Here is a 20243-nt window from a genome sequence, read left to right as displayed (position 1 = left end):
ATAAGCCTATCTAAGAGAAACATGTTTTACTGTAATACAATCTAAATTTTGAATGTTTTTTCTGGATTATTATATAATTTTGCAGTTGAAGCTGGTCTGTCAGGGGTAAAGTATATGGAAGAGATTCTGTATGTACAGTCATTTATGCAGTTGCATGATAAGGGGTCTGAACAATCAGGAACTAAGTTGAAGATGCCAGATGGTGTGTGAGGATAGCAGGATACCAGAAGAAAAGGTTAAAGCGACATTGCCAGCACTGTTTTGTTCAGCTGGCCCCAGGCAGATCTGCGACTGCAGATCATCTAATTGTTTGTTCAAGGACACTAACCCTAAGATGGGGTGAAAAAATATCCCCCAAAACCTATCTGGGCTGTAGAAAAATGGGCAAAGAGAACTTGGCCTCTGCCCTGCTATTCATCCCCTTTTGCCCATGGAGGATAGAGGCTGCTGGTCACAAAGGATGTGGCAGTAGGTTCCAGTACTGTTAATTTATGACTTGGGGCAGGAATAGTCTCCTTTTTTAAGATCTGACAGGACACCCCATTTGGACAGGGGATATCCATCAATGGGGCAAAGCAATTCTTGCTATAACAGTATCCCATCAAAGCAAAAAACAAAAAGAAGAAGAAACAAAATATACTTGGAAAAAAAGCTCAAATTCACTAATTCTAATCTTTTCATTTTTTTTCCATCACCACTGTTGTCCTTATCCAGATTATGTCTACAACCAGAATTACTGTACTATTTCCACAGCTAGTTAACTTGACTCTTATCAGACTTCAGTCTGATCTCGTACTGCAGTTTGAGTGCTGTCTTTAGAACACATCACATCCACTCCCTTGCTTAAAACTCAGTAGGTTGCTTTTGATAAAGGCTAACCCAAATGAGGGCAATCTCTTCACTTTCTCTTATATACCTCTTCCTTGAAGTATCTGTACTTTAACTGCACAGACTTTTCTGTGCTACTCTTATACCCCTCTACAGGTTCTCTGCACATGCTGATCATCTTATCTGAAACTGTTTTTCTTCTCCTTAGTCTTATTTCATTTATTTCTTTTGCAGGGAAATTGTTCTTGGTTTTCATTTACCCCTTTTATAATTTCTCATACCATCATTTCTTTGCAGTGTGTGCAATACTTTGTGTGTGTGTGTCTATATGAAAGATTTTATATCCCTTCCACCTGGCTTTAAATTCTTAGTCATCATCATATCCTCAGTACCTATTTTGTTGAATTAGTCTTAATATCTCTTGGGAATTTGATGATGTATTTCCAAGGATCTGTAACTACCTGAAACTATATGTAAATTTGTTGTTTCTATGGGAAAAAGAATCCAAAGGTTTTATCAAATGTTGAAAGGCTTATAAATCTCTTATCTTGGATATACTAGTAATCATAGCTGTGATTTGTTTTTTAGGAATCCTTGTTTCATAATTTTTAATCTATTTTTTTCTTTTAAAAAGTTATGTGACAGACTAATTTTATAATACATTAAATTTCCCAAGTGTCTTTTATGTAAATTAAAGCCTACCTGCAAAGGCACTAATTATATTTTAACTTCTAGTGTCAACTACTCTTAATAATTCTATTGTTATAAAAAATTTCAAGGACAAAATTGAATTTATAATTCACTCCAGATTCTTAAAATACATATATTCTGGAAAAGTAAAAATTTACTTTTACCTTTTTATATCACTTTGTAGCATCACTTTGTACTGTATAATATAATTATTTATTGAATGTTTTGTCTTCCTCAGTACTTTATATGGATTTCAAAAAGAGAATATTTGGGGATGTGGTTGTAGCTCAGTGGTAAAGCATTTGCCTAGCATGTGTGAGGCACTGGGTTCGATTTTCAGCACCACATATAAATAAATAAAATAAAGGTCCATGGATAACTAAAAAATATATTTAAAAAAAAGAATATTTAACTGTTTTGTTATACCAACTTCCCTAACATCTAGTATAGGACTAATCTACAGGTAATATATGTTGGAAAAATTAAAATACGTCAGCACAATTAATATCGACTTAATGTTCAAATGAGGGGAAAATACTCTAAATGTTGACTTTTTTTCCCCCCTTAAGAACTAGAGAAGGAAGGATGCACAATCAAAAACAACAGTGCTATAGCATTTAATAAGTAAAGAATTTGCAAGCTAGATGGGATTAATTCTATTCATCTGTTTCTTTGGCCCATCTCAGAATTAGGCAGTGAAATGATTTGGTGTAGTATTTTAATTTCATAGGAGTATCACTGGCCTTTGTAGAAAACTGTCATTATTTTATTCTTTGATAGAAAATTACCAATATACTCACTAGAAAATTCCTTGCCATTTCTTATAGTAATTTTACTTTTATTAATGATTTTATTTGCTGTGATTTAAATTGCCTGAGGTCAACTGTACACCAGAAAATATTAAATGTAAAATTCGTGAAATAAATACTTTCTAAATTTTAAAAAGTTGCAAACTGTTATGAGTAGAGTGATGAAATTTTGTGCTGAATTGCCTAGGCTACATACTACCCCATGTGGCCCTTTTGGTCATTAGATTGTTACAGTTTCACACTGGGTGTTTTCAAATAACCCTTGTTTTACTAAATAGTAGCCATAAAGTTCAACATTTTTACATGTTGTTATAATTGTTCTACTTTATTATTAGTTATTTTCATATTCTCTTACTGGGTCTGATTTATAAATCAAAATGAATACAGACTTATCATAGGTAGCTACATGTAGAAGAAATATTGTCCACAGTTTCACAAATCCTCTGCAGGTCTTGGAACATATACCCCTTTAATGTGAGTGGAGGCATATGAACTTAGAAACTAAAATGACAAAAAAGAAAATGATGTTTGTGAAAGATAAGAATTTAAAGAACCCTTTTTATGTTTTTCTAAAGTTACAAAACTCGTATGTTGTAATTGGATACATAGCACTTTTAAAAAATTTATTCTGAAATAGTAAATGAGAGTCTATCCATAAGAAGAGAATCAGATTGTGCTTGATTGTTAAATAATTCTGGTAAATTTGGCTAGGTGGCAGTACATGCTCAATAATGGTTAAGTTACAATTACTAAGTTTAGTTTTATATATATATATATATGGTTACTTATCAGAAATAAAAAGTATAATTCAACAATGTTATCAGTCCAAATGGCCAGATTAAAATCCTCTTCCTAAAACTATAATAAATTGTGTTAAATATGAAATACTTTAAACATGAAAAATATTAAAATAAATGCCCTTATAATCCAATTGCTGAATTTAGTAGTTATTAGTATTAAGCTGTCTTAATGTTTAATTCCACTCACCTTTTATACTTGAGAAATAATTATTATTCTTTTGGTGTATGTTTTAATCTATACATTTTATAATTTTGTAACAGTTATCTGTACTTAGTATACAGTACGGTGTACTTTCAAACTTTATGTGATAATTGTCCTACATAAATGTGGTATCATGTACATCATTCTGTAAGTTTCTTTTTTCACAAAACACATTATTTTTAAAGTTTATACATGACAATACATGCAGATTTCTAGCATTAACTTAAAATACTATTTTGCTGTATGCTTTTATGTAATATTTTATCTCTTAGGGCAACATTTTTAAGAATATTACAGTGAAAAATCCTGCTAACCTTTTCCTATAGTTGGATGTATGTCTTCTAGATAGATTAATAGAAGTAGGATTTTTGCTAAGTATTGCCAAATTTTCCATTAGGTGGAAAATATAGTTTGCATTTCTACCAGCAATGCATGACAGTGACTATTTCCTCACAGCCTCATAAACAATATGCGTTGCCATTAAAAAAAAAAAAAAAATTGCCAGTCTGATACATGAGTAATGGGTAACCAGAAGTTTTAATGCATTCTAATACACATAGCTATAATCAGATTTTCCTAACTAACATGAGTTTTTGTTACAGGTTAACCAAATACATAATGTAGTTAGTACATCACCAGTAGTAGCTTACCTGTTGATTGGCTAGCAAATGGCAAGCCGAGAGACAGTGCAAAGGACTTAAATTTGCATATGGACCAATCTGCTGACAACTTCATATGTTAGAAACTCAGTATCATTGTCACTCCAAAATTAACACTCATTCTCTCAAAAGCATATTTACAGTAAACTTAAGCTTATGAGACTCTGTAAATGAGAAAGCTAATTTATTTTTAAAAAATATCTAATGAAAATAGTAATACATTGTAAAACATTATTTTCCTGACTACAGAACATCATCAGCTGGATGTGCTTGTTGAAGTGTAGAACTACACTACAGAAGGGGGTTTTGGTGCATGATTAAGCCATGATGCAACTATTCTACTAACTGAGTTACTACATGACATATTGGATTTTTTTAAGCCTCATAACTAGAGAATTCTTTGGAATTTCCTTGAGTTCGGCATTGCCATGTTTTGACTCTTCATAGTTCCTTTTCTTGCATTTCAATTCACTTTTTATTTTTGCTTTTAGTATCAGGGATTGAACTCATAGGTTCAGAGCTACATCCCCAGACTTTTATTTTATTTTATGTATTTTTTAATGATACAGAATCTCCCTAAATTGCTGAGGCAGACCTCAAACTTTGGATCTTAAGCCTAATGCGTCAGCTTCCCAAATCACTGGGATCACAGGCAAGCACCACCATGCCCAACTTTGAATTGACTTTTTAAATTAAAAAGTCAATTAATTAAGTAAAAATTAATTAAGTTTTTAATTCTAATTTGTTATATATGACAGAGGAATGCATTACAATTCATATTACAGTTCATATTAGAGCATAATTTTTCATATCTCTGGTTGTTTTTACAAAGTATATTCACACCATTTGTGTCTTCATACATGTACTTTGGATAATGATGTCCATCTCATCCCACCATCATTTCTAACCCCATGCCCCCTGCATTCCCCCAAACTTCTTAGCCCTATCTAGAGTTTGTTTATTCCTCTCATGCTCCTCCTCCCTACCCCACTATGAATCAGCCTTCTAATATCAGAGAAAACATTTGGCATTTGGGTTTTTGGAATTGGCTAAGGTCTCTTACTATTATCTTATCCAACTCCATCCATTTACCTGCAAATGCCATGATTATATTCTCTTTTTTTGCTCAGTAATATTCCATTGTGTACATATACCACATTTTTTTAATCCATTAATCTACTTAAGGGCATCTAGGTTGGTTCCATTATTTAGCTATTGTGAATTGTTCTGCTATAAACATTGATGTCATGATTGTGTCCCTGTAGTATGCTGTTTTTAAGTCTTTGGGGTATAGAATAAGGAGAGGGATAGCTGGATCAAACCGTGGTTCCATTTCCGGTTTTCCAACGAATCTCCATATTGCTTTCCATATTGGCTGCACCAATTTACAGTCCCACCAGCAATGTATGAGTGTGCCTTTTCCCCCACATCCTCGCCAACACTTATTGTTTATATTCTTAATAGCTGCCATTCTGAATGGAGTGAAATGAAATCTTAGAGTAGTTTTGATTTGCATTTCTCTAATTGCTAGAGATGATGAACATTTTTTTGCTATATTTGTTAATTGACTGTATATTATCTTCTGAGAAGTGTCTGCTCAGGTCCCTGGCCTATTTATTGATTGGATTATTTGGGTTTTTGGTGTTTAGCTTTTTAATTTTTTTTTATCTCTAGAGGTTGGTGCTCTATCTGATGTGTGAGGGGTAAAAATTTGCTCCCAAGTTGTATGCGCTGTGTTCACCTCACTGATTGTTTCATTTTCTGAGAGGAAACTTTTGAGTTTGAATCCATCCCATTTATTGATTCTTGATTTTAATTCTTGCAGCAGAGGAGTCTTTTTAAGGAACTTGGGGCCTAATCCCACATGATGGAGATTGGGGCCTACTTTTTCTTCTATTACACGCAGATTTTCTGGTTTAATTCCTAGGTCCTTGATCCACTTTGAGTTGAATTTTGTGCATGGTGAGAGATAGGGGTTTAATTTCATTGTGTTGCATATGGATTTACAGTTTTCCCAGCGCCATTTGTTGAAGATGCTGTCTTTTTTCCAATGTATATTTTTGGTTCCTTTATCTAGTATAAGATGATTGTAATTATGTGGGTTAATCTCTGTGTCCTCTTTTCTGTACCATTGGTCTACCAGTTTGTTTTGATGCCAATACTACGCTTTTTTTGATATTGCTGTGTAGTATAGTTTAAGGTCTGCTATACTGAGATGCCATCTGCTTCACTCTCCTTGCTAAGGATTGCTTTAGCTGTTCTCGGTCTCTTATTTTTCCAGATGAATTTTATGATTGCTTTTTCTATTTCTATGAGGAATGTCATTGGGATTTTGAGTGGACTTTCATTAAATTTGTATAGTGCATTAAATTTGTATAGTGCTGTAGTATGGTCATTTTGACAATATTAATTCTCCCTATGTAAGAGCAAGGTAAATCTTTCCATCTTCTAAGGTCTTCTTTAATTTCTTTAGGGCTCTGAAAACATTGTATAGGTCTTTCACCTCTTTCATTAAATTGATTCCCAAGTATTTTATTTTATTTATTTATTTATTTATTTATTTTTTGGAGGCTATTGTAGGGTAGTTTTCCTCATTTCCCTGTCAGAGGATTTGTCACTGATATACAGAAATGCCTTTGATTTATGGTGTTGATTTTATATCCTGCTAATTTGCTGAATTCATTTACTAGTTATAGAAGTTTTCTGGTGGCACTTTTTGGGTCTTCTAGGTATAGAATCATATCATCTACAAATAGTGCCAATTTGAGTTCTTTCCTATCTGTGTCCCTTTAATTTCTTTTGTCTAATTGCTCTCGGCAATGTTTCAAGAACTATGTTAAATAGAAGTGGTAAAAGAGGGCATTCCTGTCTTGTTCCAGTTTTTAGAAGGAGTGCCTTCAATTTTTCTCCATTTAAAATGGGAATGTTGGCCTGGGGCTTAGCACAGATAGCCTTTATTTACTATGTTGAAATATGTTTCTGTTATCCCTAATCTTTCTAGTGTTTTGAATATGAAGGGGTACTTTATTTGGTTGAATGCTTTTTAATGATCATATGATTCTTATCTTTGAGTTTATTGATGTGATGAATTACATTTATTGATTTCCATGTGTTGAACCAACCTTGCATCCCTGGGATGAATACTACTTGATAATGGTACACTATCTTTTTGATAATGTTTTATATTTGATTTGCCAGAATTTTACTGAGAATGTTCTTTAGAGATATGGATCTTCTTCCAGCATCTTTTAGCTTTCAGGGTCTGAAGTTTTCATTCTTTGAAGTATCTTTGCCAGGTTTTGGAATCATGGTGATATTGGCCTCATGGTATGGATTTGGAAGTGCTCCCTCTTTTTTCTATTTCCTGAAATTAAATTGAAGAGTATTGGTGTTAGTTCTTCTTTAAAGGTCTTGTAGAACTTGGCTGTGTATCCATCCAGTCCTGGGCTTTTCTTGGTTGGCAGGCTTCGGATGGTGGTTTCTATATCATCACTTGATATTGGTCTGTTTAAATTGTGTATATCATACTGATTCAGTTTGGGAAATCATATGACTTAAGAAATTTGTCAGTGCCTTCAATATTTTCTATTTTATTGGAGTACAAGTTTTCAGAATTATTTCTGATTATCTTCTGTATTTCTGAAGTGTCTGTCATGATATTACCTTTTTCATCACATGTTAGTAATTTGAGTTTTATCTCTCCTTATCTTCGTTAGCGTAGGTAAGGATCTGTCAAGTTTATTTATTGTTTTCAAAGAACCAACTTTTTGTCCTTTTTTTCATTTGTTTCAATTTCATTGATTTTTAGCTCCAATTTTAATTATTTTCTGCCTTTTGATGTTGATTTTTTTTTTTCTTTTTCTAGGACTTTGAGATGTAATGTTAAGTAACTTTTTCTTCTTTTAAGGAATGAACTCCATGCAATGAACTCTCCTGTTAGTACTACCTTCATAGTGTCCCAGAGATTTCAATATGTTGTATCTGTGTTCTCATTCACCTCTAAAAATTTTTAAATCTCCTCCTGGATGTCTTTTGCAACTCATTGTTCATTTAGTAGCATATTATTTAGTCTGCAGGTGTTGAGTAGCTTTTATTTTTTTATTTATCGTTGATTTCTAATTTTATTCCATTATGATCTGTTAAAATGCAGGGTAGTATCTCTACATTTTTATATTTGCTAAGAGTTCTTTGTGGCATATGGTCTATTTTAGAGAAGAATCCATGTGCTGCTGAGAAGAAAACATATTTTCTTGTTGAAGGATGAAATATTCTATCTATGTCATTGAAGTCTAAGTTATTGATTGTATTGTTTAGTCCTGTAGTTTCTTTGTTCAGCTTTTGTTTGGAAGATCCATCCAGTGGTGAGAGAGGTGTGTTAAAGTCACCCAAGAATATTGTGTTGTGGTCAATTTGACTGTTGAACTTGTAGAATTTGTTTGATGAACATAGATGCTCCATTATTTGGGGCATAAATATTTATAATTGTTATGTCTTGTTGGTGTATGGTTCCCTTGAGCAGTATGAAATATCCTTCTTTATCCCTTTTGATTAACTTTAGCTTGAAGTCTACTTTATTTCATATGAGGATGAAAACCCCTGTTTGCTTCCACACAGCATGTGAGTGTTATGATTTTTCCCAGCCTTTCACCTTCAGTCAGTGGATGTGTTTTCCTATCACATGAGTCTCCTGGAGGCAGCATATTGTTGGTTCTTTTTTTTTTAATCTAGTGTGCTATGTCTTTTGATTGGTGAGTTTAAGCCATTGACATTCAAGGTTATTATTGAGACATGATTTGTATTCCCCACTGTTTTTGTTTACTCTTGTTATTTAACTTGACTTGGTTTCTCCTTTGATTATTATTATTATTTTTTAAGTATAATACCTTCCTCTGCTGATTTTCATTGTTGTTTTTCGTTTCCTCTTCATGGGATATTTTGCCAAGGGTATTTTGTAGTGCTGGTTTTCTAGCTGTAAATTCTTTTAATTTTTGTTTATCATGGAAGGTTTTTATTTCATCATCAAATCTAAAGCTTAATTTTGCTGGATGAAGATTGTTGGTTGGCATCCATTTTCTTTCAGAGCTTGATAGATGTTGCTCCAGGATCTTCTGGCTTTCAGGGTCTGGGTTAAAAGATCTGCAGTTACCCTAATTGGTTTCCCCCTGTATGTAATCTGATTCTTTTTTCTTGTGGCTTTTAATATTCTCTCTTTATTCTTTATTGGGCATTTTCATTATAATGTGCCTCAGTGTGAATCTGTTGGGATTTTGTACATTTGGTGTCCTGTAAAGGTGCTTGAATTTGGTTTTCCAATTCATTCTTTATGTTTGGAAAGTTTTCTGATATTTTTTCTTTGAATAGACTGTTCATTCTTTTGGTTTGGAACTCTATGCCTTTCCTCTAGCCCAGTAACTCTTAAATGTGGTCTTTTTATGCTATCCCATATTTCTTGAATGTTCTGCTCATGGTTTTTTTACCGTTTTCACTGTGTGGTCTACATTCTTTTCAAGATTATATATTTTGTCTTCATTATATCCTGTCTTCTGGGTGGTCTACTCTATTGGTGATGCCTTCAATTGTTTCTTTCATTTCAAGGATTTTTATTTTTTGTTTGTTTGTTTAAGAACCTCTATCTCCCTACTGAAGTAATCTTTTGCTTCTTGTATTTGTTTATGATGCTCTTTGTTGAAATGATTTTTTGCTACCTGTATTTGCTCTCTTATATCATCCTTTAATTCACAGAACATTTTAATCATGTACATCCTGAACTCCTCTATCATCTCTTCTGCTGTGATAACCATGGATTCTAATAATGTGGTATCTTGATTTGTTTGGGGCACTTTCTTCACTTGTCTTTTCATGTTGCTCATATGTCTTTCCTTCTAGTGCTGTGGATCCAAGGCATCATTTTTACCCTATAGGCTTATAGTGCTCCTGTAGGGTTCCAATACCTCTCTTTTGTGGGGAAGGACAATGTTAACAGATCCAATATAAACAATTACCACCTATAAACAATTAATTGCTATTTAGACATTTACAATTTGGTCACAGTGTACAGAAATGTTGAATTTGATTATTATCTATAATATAATCAGTAGGTTTGTAAAAGGGTTTACAGTTTCTGAAGGTGGACAATAACTGGGGGTGAGGTGTAGGATGATATGCTGAGGAGGCAGGATGTGAGATATAGAGTTAGTATATCTTAGGAAGTGTGAAAGAGAAATCTAATGAAGAGAGTTAGTAGCAGGAGAATAGACAGGATGTAATTTTGGGTAGACAAGTATGTTGGAAGACAGTAGAGTAAATAAAACAAACACATATATGTAATAAGAAATAAAAGATGTTAAAATAGTAAAAATTAGAGGGAAAATGAAAGAAGAGGAAAAAAAAAAACAGCATATACAACACAACTATAATATGCTATTCAGATGTCCCAGTCCTCAAATCCTAATTCATGCAAAGTACTTGGTTTCACCTATGTTGGAGATGTGATGGCGGGAAAATAGAGGGGAGAAGAAAAAGAGAAGGAAAAAAAATCTCAAAGGAAGAAACCAGGATTGTTACTGTTTGCATTGGAAATCAGTATCTGTCCTGCTTCCCTTCTCATCCAATAGGTGTGTTGTCTGTTGTTATCTGGTATCTCCACCCTCAAGGATGGTAAAGGTAACCAGGGTGGGAAGGTTAGTCCTGGTGCAGGGCACCTGGAAGTAAGGTGTAGCACCTGCGAGTCCCTGTAGGGAGACTGCACCTCAAGTGTCACTTTTTGGGTCCGCTCATATGACTTGAGTGCCCAGTCTTATCTCCCTATCTTGCCTGAATATTTCCCAGTTCCTGATATCTCTGTTACCTCCAAACTGTTGCACTCTCTCCCTCTCCCTTACTAGTTCCCAATTAAGGGACCTCTCTCACCTGGGCTCTCGTGGGCGGCACCCTGGTAGCACTATGCACCTGTCCCACCGAGAGCTGTTTTGTTTTGGGCAGTCACTGTGCTGGGTCTCTAGGAAGAGGAGGATTTGGAAACCTGGCCAGCTGGAGTTCCAATCTGGGAGCTGCCCCTACCAGAGATGGCGAGGAAGGTGACCAAAGATAGAGGTGAGCCATTTCCAGCGCCAGGGTATCAGTTTGGGTGTGGGGAGTCAGCTGATGGCATTGTCCAATGTGTTCAGAGATGAGCTTTGTTGTGTGCAGTGTTACTGCTTTGGGCTGTCTTCAGAGCTTGTAGGATGTCCCCAGGTGCAGGCAGACTACTACCGTACTATAGGGGAATATGGCAGGAGCTGCCGAATTACAAGATGGAGGCAACCAGAGGAGCCCCACGTTTGTAGATGGGGGTTCACAGGGGAGTGGCAGCGTTCCTGTGGGTGGGTAGGGACTGTGTGTCCTGTGAGGGAGTGGAGCAGCCTCTGGGAGTTCTGTGCAGGTGCTGATGCAGTGATCCTGCTAAGGCCCTTGCCAGCCCTACGTGGGCTAATAGTCGGGAGCTGGGCTTCGGAGCCTGGGTCGTGCTCTAATGCCGAGGCCTGGAGCCCTGCATGGGGGCACAGCACTGGTGATTTCTGCGCCAGAGCAGCTGTGTAGGGGTCCTCTATCTCAGAGCAGCAGTATTCCCACTAGTTGAGATCCAGGTCATGGAGCGACTGCCTCCCTCTGGCCCGCCATCTTGGATTAATTGACTTTTTATTCTGCTCATGTGGTCATTTCCCAGCAGGCATATTAAAGTTTCCACTTTGTTTATGATCATATTTTTGTACTGTTTAACCAAAAATTGATCCAGGCTACCCTAATTTTAGGTTTTACCAGATTAGCTCTGAGGGCATCTATATGCGTAAGTTCCAAGTGCTATATCACCATTAGCAATGTACATTCTGTAATGTAAGTTTTAAGTAATTTTCTTCTGAGCTGATAGATTATCTAAAGTGCATGCTCTTGTTGTTGGACATTCCTCAGTGCAATTTATCAGTCTTGGTGATAGCCTACAGATTTTTTTCTTCTTTGTCTCTCTCTAAACACTTACCTTTCATTTTTCTTTGATTTTGTTTTTTTTCTTTACAGCATATTTCATTTCCATCACTATGTCTCTATTTTCTCCTTGCTCATTTTATTCCTTTTTCCTTTCCAAACAACACCGTAATTTTTTCATCATTCTAACAGATACCTCTGCTTGCTTTTGGCCAGAGAATTTGCCAAGTGTGCTGCTCTTAAGCAGTGTACTGGCCTTCTGGCACGGTTGGGTATTCTAGGCGTGCCTGCTGACTTCTGGGTTCTGTCAACCAACTTCATAGTTCCTAGGTGATAAATAAGTTGGCAAGCTTTAAAAGCCTAACTCAAAAGGCCGTTACTCATCAGTTTTGCTAAAGTAAAGCTGCATTTGGAGTGGGCACTTGTAAAAGAAATAAAACTTTGATTCCGTTTTTATATAAAGTAAATATACTTATTTCTTATACACTAAACTTTGCAAATTTCTCTACAAGAATACAAGTACTGAGAAAGTGAGGTTAGGAAACTTTTTTTTTTTTTTTTGTGATGTATTGGCATGAAACTACATATATTAAGCATTCTCATTGCTTTTAGAATTTCCTTATCTAGAAATGACAAACATAGTACTTCTTAAATTGGAATTTTAAAATTGGAGACTAGCTTTCCCATGACTGGAATGTAACCAAGGATCAACTCTGCAACTGCAGTTTTCAGAGTTTGGTTAACAGTAGTTAGTAAACGACATATCATCATCTTAACCACCTCCAAAATTCAGCAGTTAGAAACATTTTTTACTATGTTTTAACACATAACTATCACTTATTAATTTATTTTATAGATGACATTTTTTAAAAAGAATATTAAAAACTCTTGTAGTTCACCTTAGGAAATGCAGCATTTCTTTGATTCATTTAAACCTTGTCTAAAATGCTTTTCATTTATGTAAAATGTGATTTTTTTTAACTAAATAGATCTAACGTTGAAAAAACATTTCCCGCATATATTTAAGGGAAAGCAAGTCTGATTAACAGTGTGTTCTTTTAATATATTATGTATTTGAAACAGTAAATGACAGATGAGTATTTTATTTAACAAATATTATTGAACATACATTATATGCCATACGCTATTTTAAGTATTAAGATGCATTGTTGAATTAAACCAGATACTTGACTTTCATGGAATATATAATCTGAGAGGTGAAGACACATTCAACATAATAAGATTAAAAGAAAAATATTAAGGGTCATGGTAAGTTCTAGGGGTCTGGGTATTCCTAAGTTCTGTTATGGGGAATTTTTTACCCTCTCAGGGGAGCCAGAAAAGTGCCCTCAAAAATGACATGTTAGGACAGATCATGATAAACAGATGTTAAACTAATCTAGAAAGAGATCTTTCCTCCTCTTGAGGAAAGGGTAGATGTAAAAGCTTTGTGGTAATGTGAGCATGATGTGGACAAGGAACTAAAAGAATACCCTTATGTCCATGCTAAGATCAATTGGAAACTACTGAAGAGAGTTTCAAGTGTGACATATCTATGTTAATTAATTTTATTCTGACTACATTATGTATAAGTGACCGGAGAAGGGCAAGAATTGGTGTACAGTAACTCAGATAAGATTGCCAAGAGGCCAAATATGGAAAAAAACCAAAAAGGTGGTACAATTTGGAAGATCATTAGGAGATAAAATAAATAGGACTTAATTGTAGATTCTTTGTGCAGAGTTTGGGAAGGATACCTATAATGAACCTTAGGTTTATCATTAAAAGGGTTTCCTGGCTGGGCTCCATGGTACATGCCTATAATCCCAGCAGCTTGAAAGGCTAAGGCAGGAGGATCATGAGTTCAAAGCCATCCTCAGTAAAAGGGAGTAACTCAGTGAGACCCTGTCTCTAAATAAAATACAAAATAGGGCTAGGGATATGGCTCAGTGGTTGAGCGCCCCTGAGTTCAATCCCTGGTACCAAAAAAAAAAAAAAAAAGCAGGGGAGATTTCTATCTCTGAAATAATGAAAGACCATGAACGGATCCAGTTAAGGATAAAGACATGGGCTTCATTGTGAATTTCAGCTGATTTGGGAATGCTCAAAAAAGAAGTGTCAAGCAAGCCAGTTGCACATTTGGGTTTGGAGCTAAATGGGGAGATTATATCTGAAGGTAAAAATTTTGGCATCACCTTTGTAGCAAATTAAACCAATATTCAGATGTAGAATCACATGTTAATGGCATGAAAAAAAAAAAGGAATTGGTCTAGAACTGTCCCTTGAAGTTATTAACATTTCATAGTTGGGTAGAACTGGTTAAGTCTTCAAAGAAGACCAAGGTGGTATGGCTAGACAGGAAGGAGGAAAACCAGAAGAGATTTCTGTCATGGAAACCAAGAGGAGAATATTCCAAAGAAGGAGGAAGTGGCCAAGAATATCAAATACTTTTGAGATTTCAAGAGAAATGGAGTCTAAAAAATCCCTGTTGGATTTTAGGATTTTTGCAAGTGTCCTAAACGGACTGAGGAGAATAAATATCATACTGAACTTGTGTGGCTTTCAGAAATGGAATTGGTGAGTTTGGACATTTCCTAGAAGCTTAACTCTACTAGCAATTAGAGAAAGGGTGGTCCTGGTGAACTAGGCACTGAGAAGTCTTTGTCTTATTAAAGGGGCAGTCCTTCAGTAGTTCTTTTTTGATGAAAATGATGCAGTCAACTTTAAAAAACAAAAACAAAAAAACATTAGAATACAAATCCACTGAGAGGAGAAGAATGGCAGTGCTAGAGTAGATCAATAATCCCTAGAATAAAGGTTCTAGGAGGACAGAAGAGGATAGTCTCCAGAAGTAGTTAAAAGTTTAACCTCACATATGTTTTGGGCTTATATTGTAACTTGACTAATAAAGGAGAGTGGTAATATAAGTAAGTGCTTATTCATAGTAATAGAAAGATGATGATTTCCAAATGATGTTTATTTTCTCTGAACTTGAAAGAGGAGAGCAAAGAGACCAGAGGTTTTAGGAGAGAGGTTTAAAACAGAAAATATTTAAAATAGTTTTATAGTGAACTGACCAGAAAAAAAAAATTCAATGAGATAAGTAGGAAAGATAAAGGTCAATTTGAGGTTAGTTATGATAAATTTGTGGTAGATAGAATGGTGCATGTGAGGTCATGAAGAACTCAGAATGTTGTTTTCATTCAAGATTTATTTGCCAGGGAAACAAAAGTTTAAGGTATTGGCAAATGTATGTAGATCATTTACCTAGATTGGATAATAAAGCAGAAAAATTAAAAAGGATTAATCATTGAAAAGAAAGTTTAAGGGTTTGTGAACCAGTGGTCCTAATAAATTCAAGATGGTTCTGGTAGGTGGAGTTGAACAAGCGAAGTAATAGCAAAAGTTCTGATCACATTGTGACCTGAATTAGTGATTCTAGAAGTGGCCATGGAAGTAGGTGGCTGAGGTGGAATAGATTAGGTCATGAGAAAAGGAAAGGTCAAAAAATGAGGATGTGATACTGATAGGAAAAATATCTGGTATGTTACCTGGAATAATGGCAAAACAGTATGGAAAGAAGTTGTGAGTTGGTTACAGTTATCTTCAAAGATAAGGAATGGGGCCAAAGGTGGGGTGATATTAATTGGAAGACTAAGAGAAGGTGTCATAGCTAGATTCAAGTGCCTTGAAAAAACAGGGTGATGTTGATCTTGTTATTTTTGTAAGAAGAATTTGAAGAGTTGAATATTTTAGACAGTCTTGCAAGGGGTAGAAAACAATATTTAAATATTATATTGCAAGGTTTCTGCCTAATGGGAACTTATAGTCTAGAAAAAAGACATCTGTCTGAGCAAATATTGACAGTACAGTGAGATGGATGATTTAATAACAGAACCTATAAAGTATACAAGGACTGTAGGGATGGGGACGTTATCGCTTAACTAAAGAAGTTATTAAAGGAATCACAGCAAAGACTATACTGGAATTGAATTTTATGTAGTTCTAAAATTAAAGAAGGGAAGACCATTTCAGGAGAAATTATAAGATGTGTGGATGTGTGACTCACTCTCTCTCTCTCTCTCTCTTTTTTTTTTTTTTTTTTTTGTATTAGGGGATTGAACCAGGGGCGCTTAACTGAACTGCATCCCCCTTTTCTTTTTTATTTTGAGACAGGGTCTTGCTAAGGATCTCACTAAGATGTTGAGGCTGCCTTTGAACTCCCAGTTTTCTTGCTGCTCAGCCTCCTGAGCTGCTGGGATTACAGGCATATGCCACCCCCCCTGGATAGATGTGACTCTTAAACTCAGTAATAACATGCTACTATACTGAATATTGTACTATTATAAAACGTTCCTCATGACTAGAATATTTCATGTCTTTGAACTATCATTCTGTTATCATTCTCTATTGGGATGACTTAAAGTATGTATCTCTATGTGTATGTATGTGCCTACTCAAAACATACCTTTGTGTTTAGGGGATTTCTTTTAGAATTATGCTTGAAATAATGTATTACTAAAGAATAAGAACAAAAGATACCTTCTAAATATTAAAATAAAATTATTTTCATGTTTGCTTTTGCTAATTCAAAGTTATTAAATCAGTTTCCTACCATTAATTTTTTTTATGTATTACATATTTAAAATTTATTTTTATTGGATCATTATAATTATACCCAGTAGTGGGATTCATTATGCCATATTTGTACATACACATAATTTGATCAGCCTTGTCCCCTGATAGTTTCCCTTTCCTTCTCCTATTTCCTCTCCCTGATCTGCTTAGTCTACTAATCTCCCTTCTATTTTTATTCTTATTATCATGATTTTAATTAGTGCATTATAATTATATCTATATAAATGGAATTCATGGCAATATTTTTATACATGGACAGTTCATAATTTAGTAGATTTCATTTCTCAGTATTATCCCGTGTAATTCTCCTCCCTCCTTCTTAATACCTTTACTCTTTTGGTCTTCCTTCTGCTTTTATGAGATCCCTTTTTTTTTGTTGTTCTTTCTTTTTATGAGAGAAAATACTCAACCCTTCACTTTCTAAGTCTGGCTTATTTCACATAGTGATTTTCTCTAGTTTTGCTTTAAACCACAAGAATATAAAGATCATTAATATGACAGTCTCTGATCTCAGAGAACTCATGATCTATTATGTTCCAAGCCCTAGAAGATATAAGTGTGATATTAAAATTGTAATTTCTGAGAATATTCTGCCTTCTTAAAAATTCATACTTTGTGTTCTCTTAAGCCCTCACACACATTTTTAGACTATTTATTCCTTCACTATTTATGGAAGAAATGTGAATTAATCAAACTTTGAATATAGTTAGATAAAAATTTGGTTAAAGTGGTGAAGTTTATAGTATTAAGATTTAAAGTATGTTTGTTCCAGATTAAGGGTCTTTTTAATTTTTTTACTTTATTTCTCAAAGGTTGTGAAGATGAGAAAAGAAGTGAAGAGAATCCGAGTTTTGGTTATCCGAAAACTTGTCAGGAGTGTTGGCAGACTGAAATCAAAAAAGTTAGTCATTTGAAATGATGATCTTATGCCTAATAAAATGTCAAAATTTGTTTTTATTTGATGTTTACAAACTTGAGGGTGAAACCTAGAGAAATAATTCAATATCTTACTCATTTATCACTGTTTTATTTGTAGAGATATGACTGAGATAGAATGTGTTGTGTCAGCATGTCCTTCTGTGGTTTGGACCATATTTGCTTAAGACATAGGATGAATTCTTCTGATTTTTTTTTAATTCTCCTTTTAGACATCAGAATGGAATTCTTTAGAGTTATTATGTGTTTTATGTTATTAGAAGTCATTTTAAGAAGTTGAAAAAGTTTTAAAAATCTAGAAATACTGTAAAGTAGTTATGAAGATTGTATATCACTTTTTTCTTGAATGTTAAGTAATTTGGAATCTTTTGTTCCTCTTGGAAGTATTTATTATCTTACCTGTTATACCATGTAATTTTTTTAAAAAAGAGACTATTTTGTATTTTCTATATCACTAATGTTACAAAGTATTTTATGGGCAAACATTAATGTAACACAAGGACAATGCTTCTTTTGCCTGTTTTAAATACTTTAGTTTATTTATAATATTCGGGTATATGTTGGGAGAAAGAAGAGGTAGTAGAATAGAAGATAGAGTGTTTGTCATTTAGAGATTTAATATGCTTTTCTTAAAGAAATTAAAATACTTTCCATTATGGTACATCATGAAAATTTATACTTCCTCTGGTTACAAGTTATATTTTTTGCAGGGGTACTGAAGATGCACTATTAAAAAACCAAAGACGGGCACAGCGATTACTCGAAGAAATCCATGCCATGAAGGTAAGGACTTGTGGGTATAGGTGTGTTTCTGTGTCTCCTATCAACCTACATTTTCTATATGTGTAATATTAATTTATTTTAATATTCCTCAGGGCTTATTTATATGGGTCTGTTTGTGAAGCATATAGAACATTTAGAAAATTATATGTTTAATCTTGTGTTTTCCATGTTTTTTTTTTTCTGAATTTTTAAAGTGCTAGATTAATATAAGTCAAAACTACCAGACTAAACTAATGTATGCTTAATAATGTCTCATGAGTGAGGGCTTAATTTTTAGTGTCACTTAAAGCACATAATCTAAATTGAGTTCTAGAATTAAAATGTTCATGGTCTGGGCTGGGGATGTGGCTCAAGTGGTAGCGCGCCCGCCTGGCATGCACGAGGCACTGGGTTCGATCCTCAACACCACATAAAAATAAAATAAAGATCTTGTGTCTACCTAAAAAAAAAAAAACTAAAAAATAAATATTAAAAAAAATTATAAAAAAATGTTCATGGTCTTTGGGAATGTGGATGGTGATATTGGTGGCTGACATCATGCCTTGCCTTTTGCCAACTCAATAAATTTTTTATGTGGTACTGTTAGCATTTAATTCAGTTCTGTAGTAACTTAAAATAAAATTACTGTTAGTCCAACATGATTCATTTTTTTTTTTTTCAGCCAGACTCTTCACCAGCATAATTTTTAGGTCTTCTTCATGCTCTTAATTTATAGAAACTTTCATTTCCCAAATGACATACCATTAAATGTCTGGGAGACTGTTTTATTGCAGAACTTAAAAAACAACATTTGGTACTAGCAATTATCTTAATTACAGGGTAATTTTGTATGTATGTTACTGTTATAATTTGGTATGACTTCCAAGTTTGAGTTAGATAAAAGCAAGAGAATTTTCTAACAGTATTTTAATTGAGCTAGATCATCAAAGCTTCTCACCCTTTCTTCCTTTTAAAAGGATGGTAAAGTGTTACGTAGGATAAAGTTATCCAGTTAATCTGAATTAAAACAGGTTTTGGAAGTACTTTTCAGTGTGAATGTGGTTATTTCTATTATTTACCCCTTATTCCCTATAGGAAATTCATGTAATTCATTTTATATATATTTTTTTCTTTCTCAAAGTAATAATCCCCTTTTATGTAGTCATTTGGGGGCAGGGGGATATTGTATTTGACTTCTAATTATTTGTTTTCACTTTGTGAATCATTCAGCCTTTTTTTTTTTTTTTTTTTTTTGGTACATCTTTTTTTTTTCCATAATACTCCTAAAACAAAAAAATATTTGGAGATTTTAACTTTGAGGATAGTGCTAAGATAGGATGTGATAAAGTAGCTCTGTCTTCCACTTTCTCTTAAACAAGGTGCTACTAAATTATATTGCCTACCTAAGTTTTTCCCTGTAGTATCTTTCATTTTGTAGTCCTAAATTACTCAGTTTTTAATCTACTATATGATTTTATTTTGTGGTGGAAAACAAACAATAAATATTATTAAGTTTATATGCAGAGTGTGAAGAGTTTGAGAACAAAAAGATTTCTCATTAATCATTAGAATACTTCCCTTTTATAACTCTCAATAATTAATTTGATTTAGTTCATTAGAAAGGAAAGTTGTCCTACTTGATCTTTATGTAAAGCTTGTTTTTTGTTATTCTTAAGTTTCATCAGCAGAGGAAAACACACCCATTGTTAAAAGTTCATTTATTTACAAGGCTTTTATGTCACTATCATAGGTTGTTTTTCTATTTTGCCCTCAGATGTAAGACCACTCTGAACTTGTTGACCCTGTAGAAAGCTAAATTCATAGCCAGTATGTTCTTTAAAGACATAAAATGTGTAGTATGTATACTCCATTAGCTTGTGGCAGGGGGTTGGGTGGTCTGGGTTGGCTAATCTAACTTTAGCTTATTTTGTAATGCTCTCTAAACACTGAATTAAATTTA

The 20243-nt window shown here is 34.0% G+C and overlaps 1 protein-coding gene across 3 annotated transcripts in view; it reads left to right on the top strand.

Annotated features, from left to right (window-relative positions):
- LOC114103590 (serum response factor-binding protein 1) overlaps positions 1 to 20243 on the top strand; it is a 65040-nt gene that overhangs the window by 3028 nt on the left and 41769 nt on the right. Inside the window, exons 2-4 of one of the 3 annotated variants that reach the window (XM_071607153.1) lie at positions 10970 to 11080; positions 17398 to 17486; positions 18232 to 18304. In XM_071607153.1, the coding sequence (XP_071463254.1) occupies positions 17407 to 17486; positions 18232 to 18304 (153 nt within the window). In that variant the 5' untranslated portion in view covers positions 10970 to 11080; positions 17398 to 17406. The remainder of the gene's footprint in view (positions 1 to 10969; positions 11081 to 17397; positions 17487 to 18231; positions 18305 to 20243) is intronic. The other 2 variants (XM_027949334.2, XM_027949336.2) reach the window with 2 other exon arrangements.

Source organism: Marmota flaviventris, assembly GCF_047511675.1.
Source record: "Marmota flaviventris isolate mMarFla1 chromosome 5 unlocalized genomic scaffold, mMarFla1.hap1 SUPER_5_unloc_3, whole genome shotgun sequence".
In the NCBI taxonomy this organism is placed as follows: domain Eukaryota; kingdom Metazoa; phylum Chordata; class Mammalia; order Rodentia; family Sciuridae; genus Marmota; species Marmota flaviventris.
The sequence above is the reverse complement of the archived record's forward strand: the minus strand, read 5'-3'. Positions and strand labels throughout refer to the sequence as shown.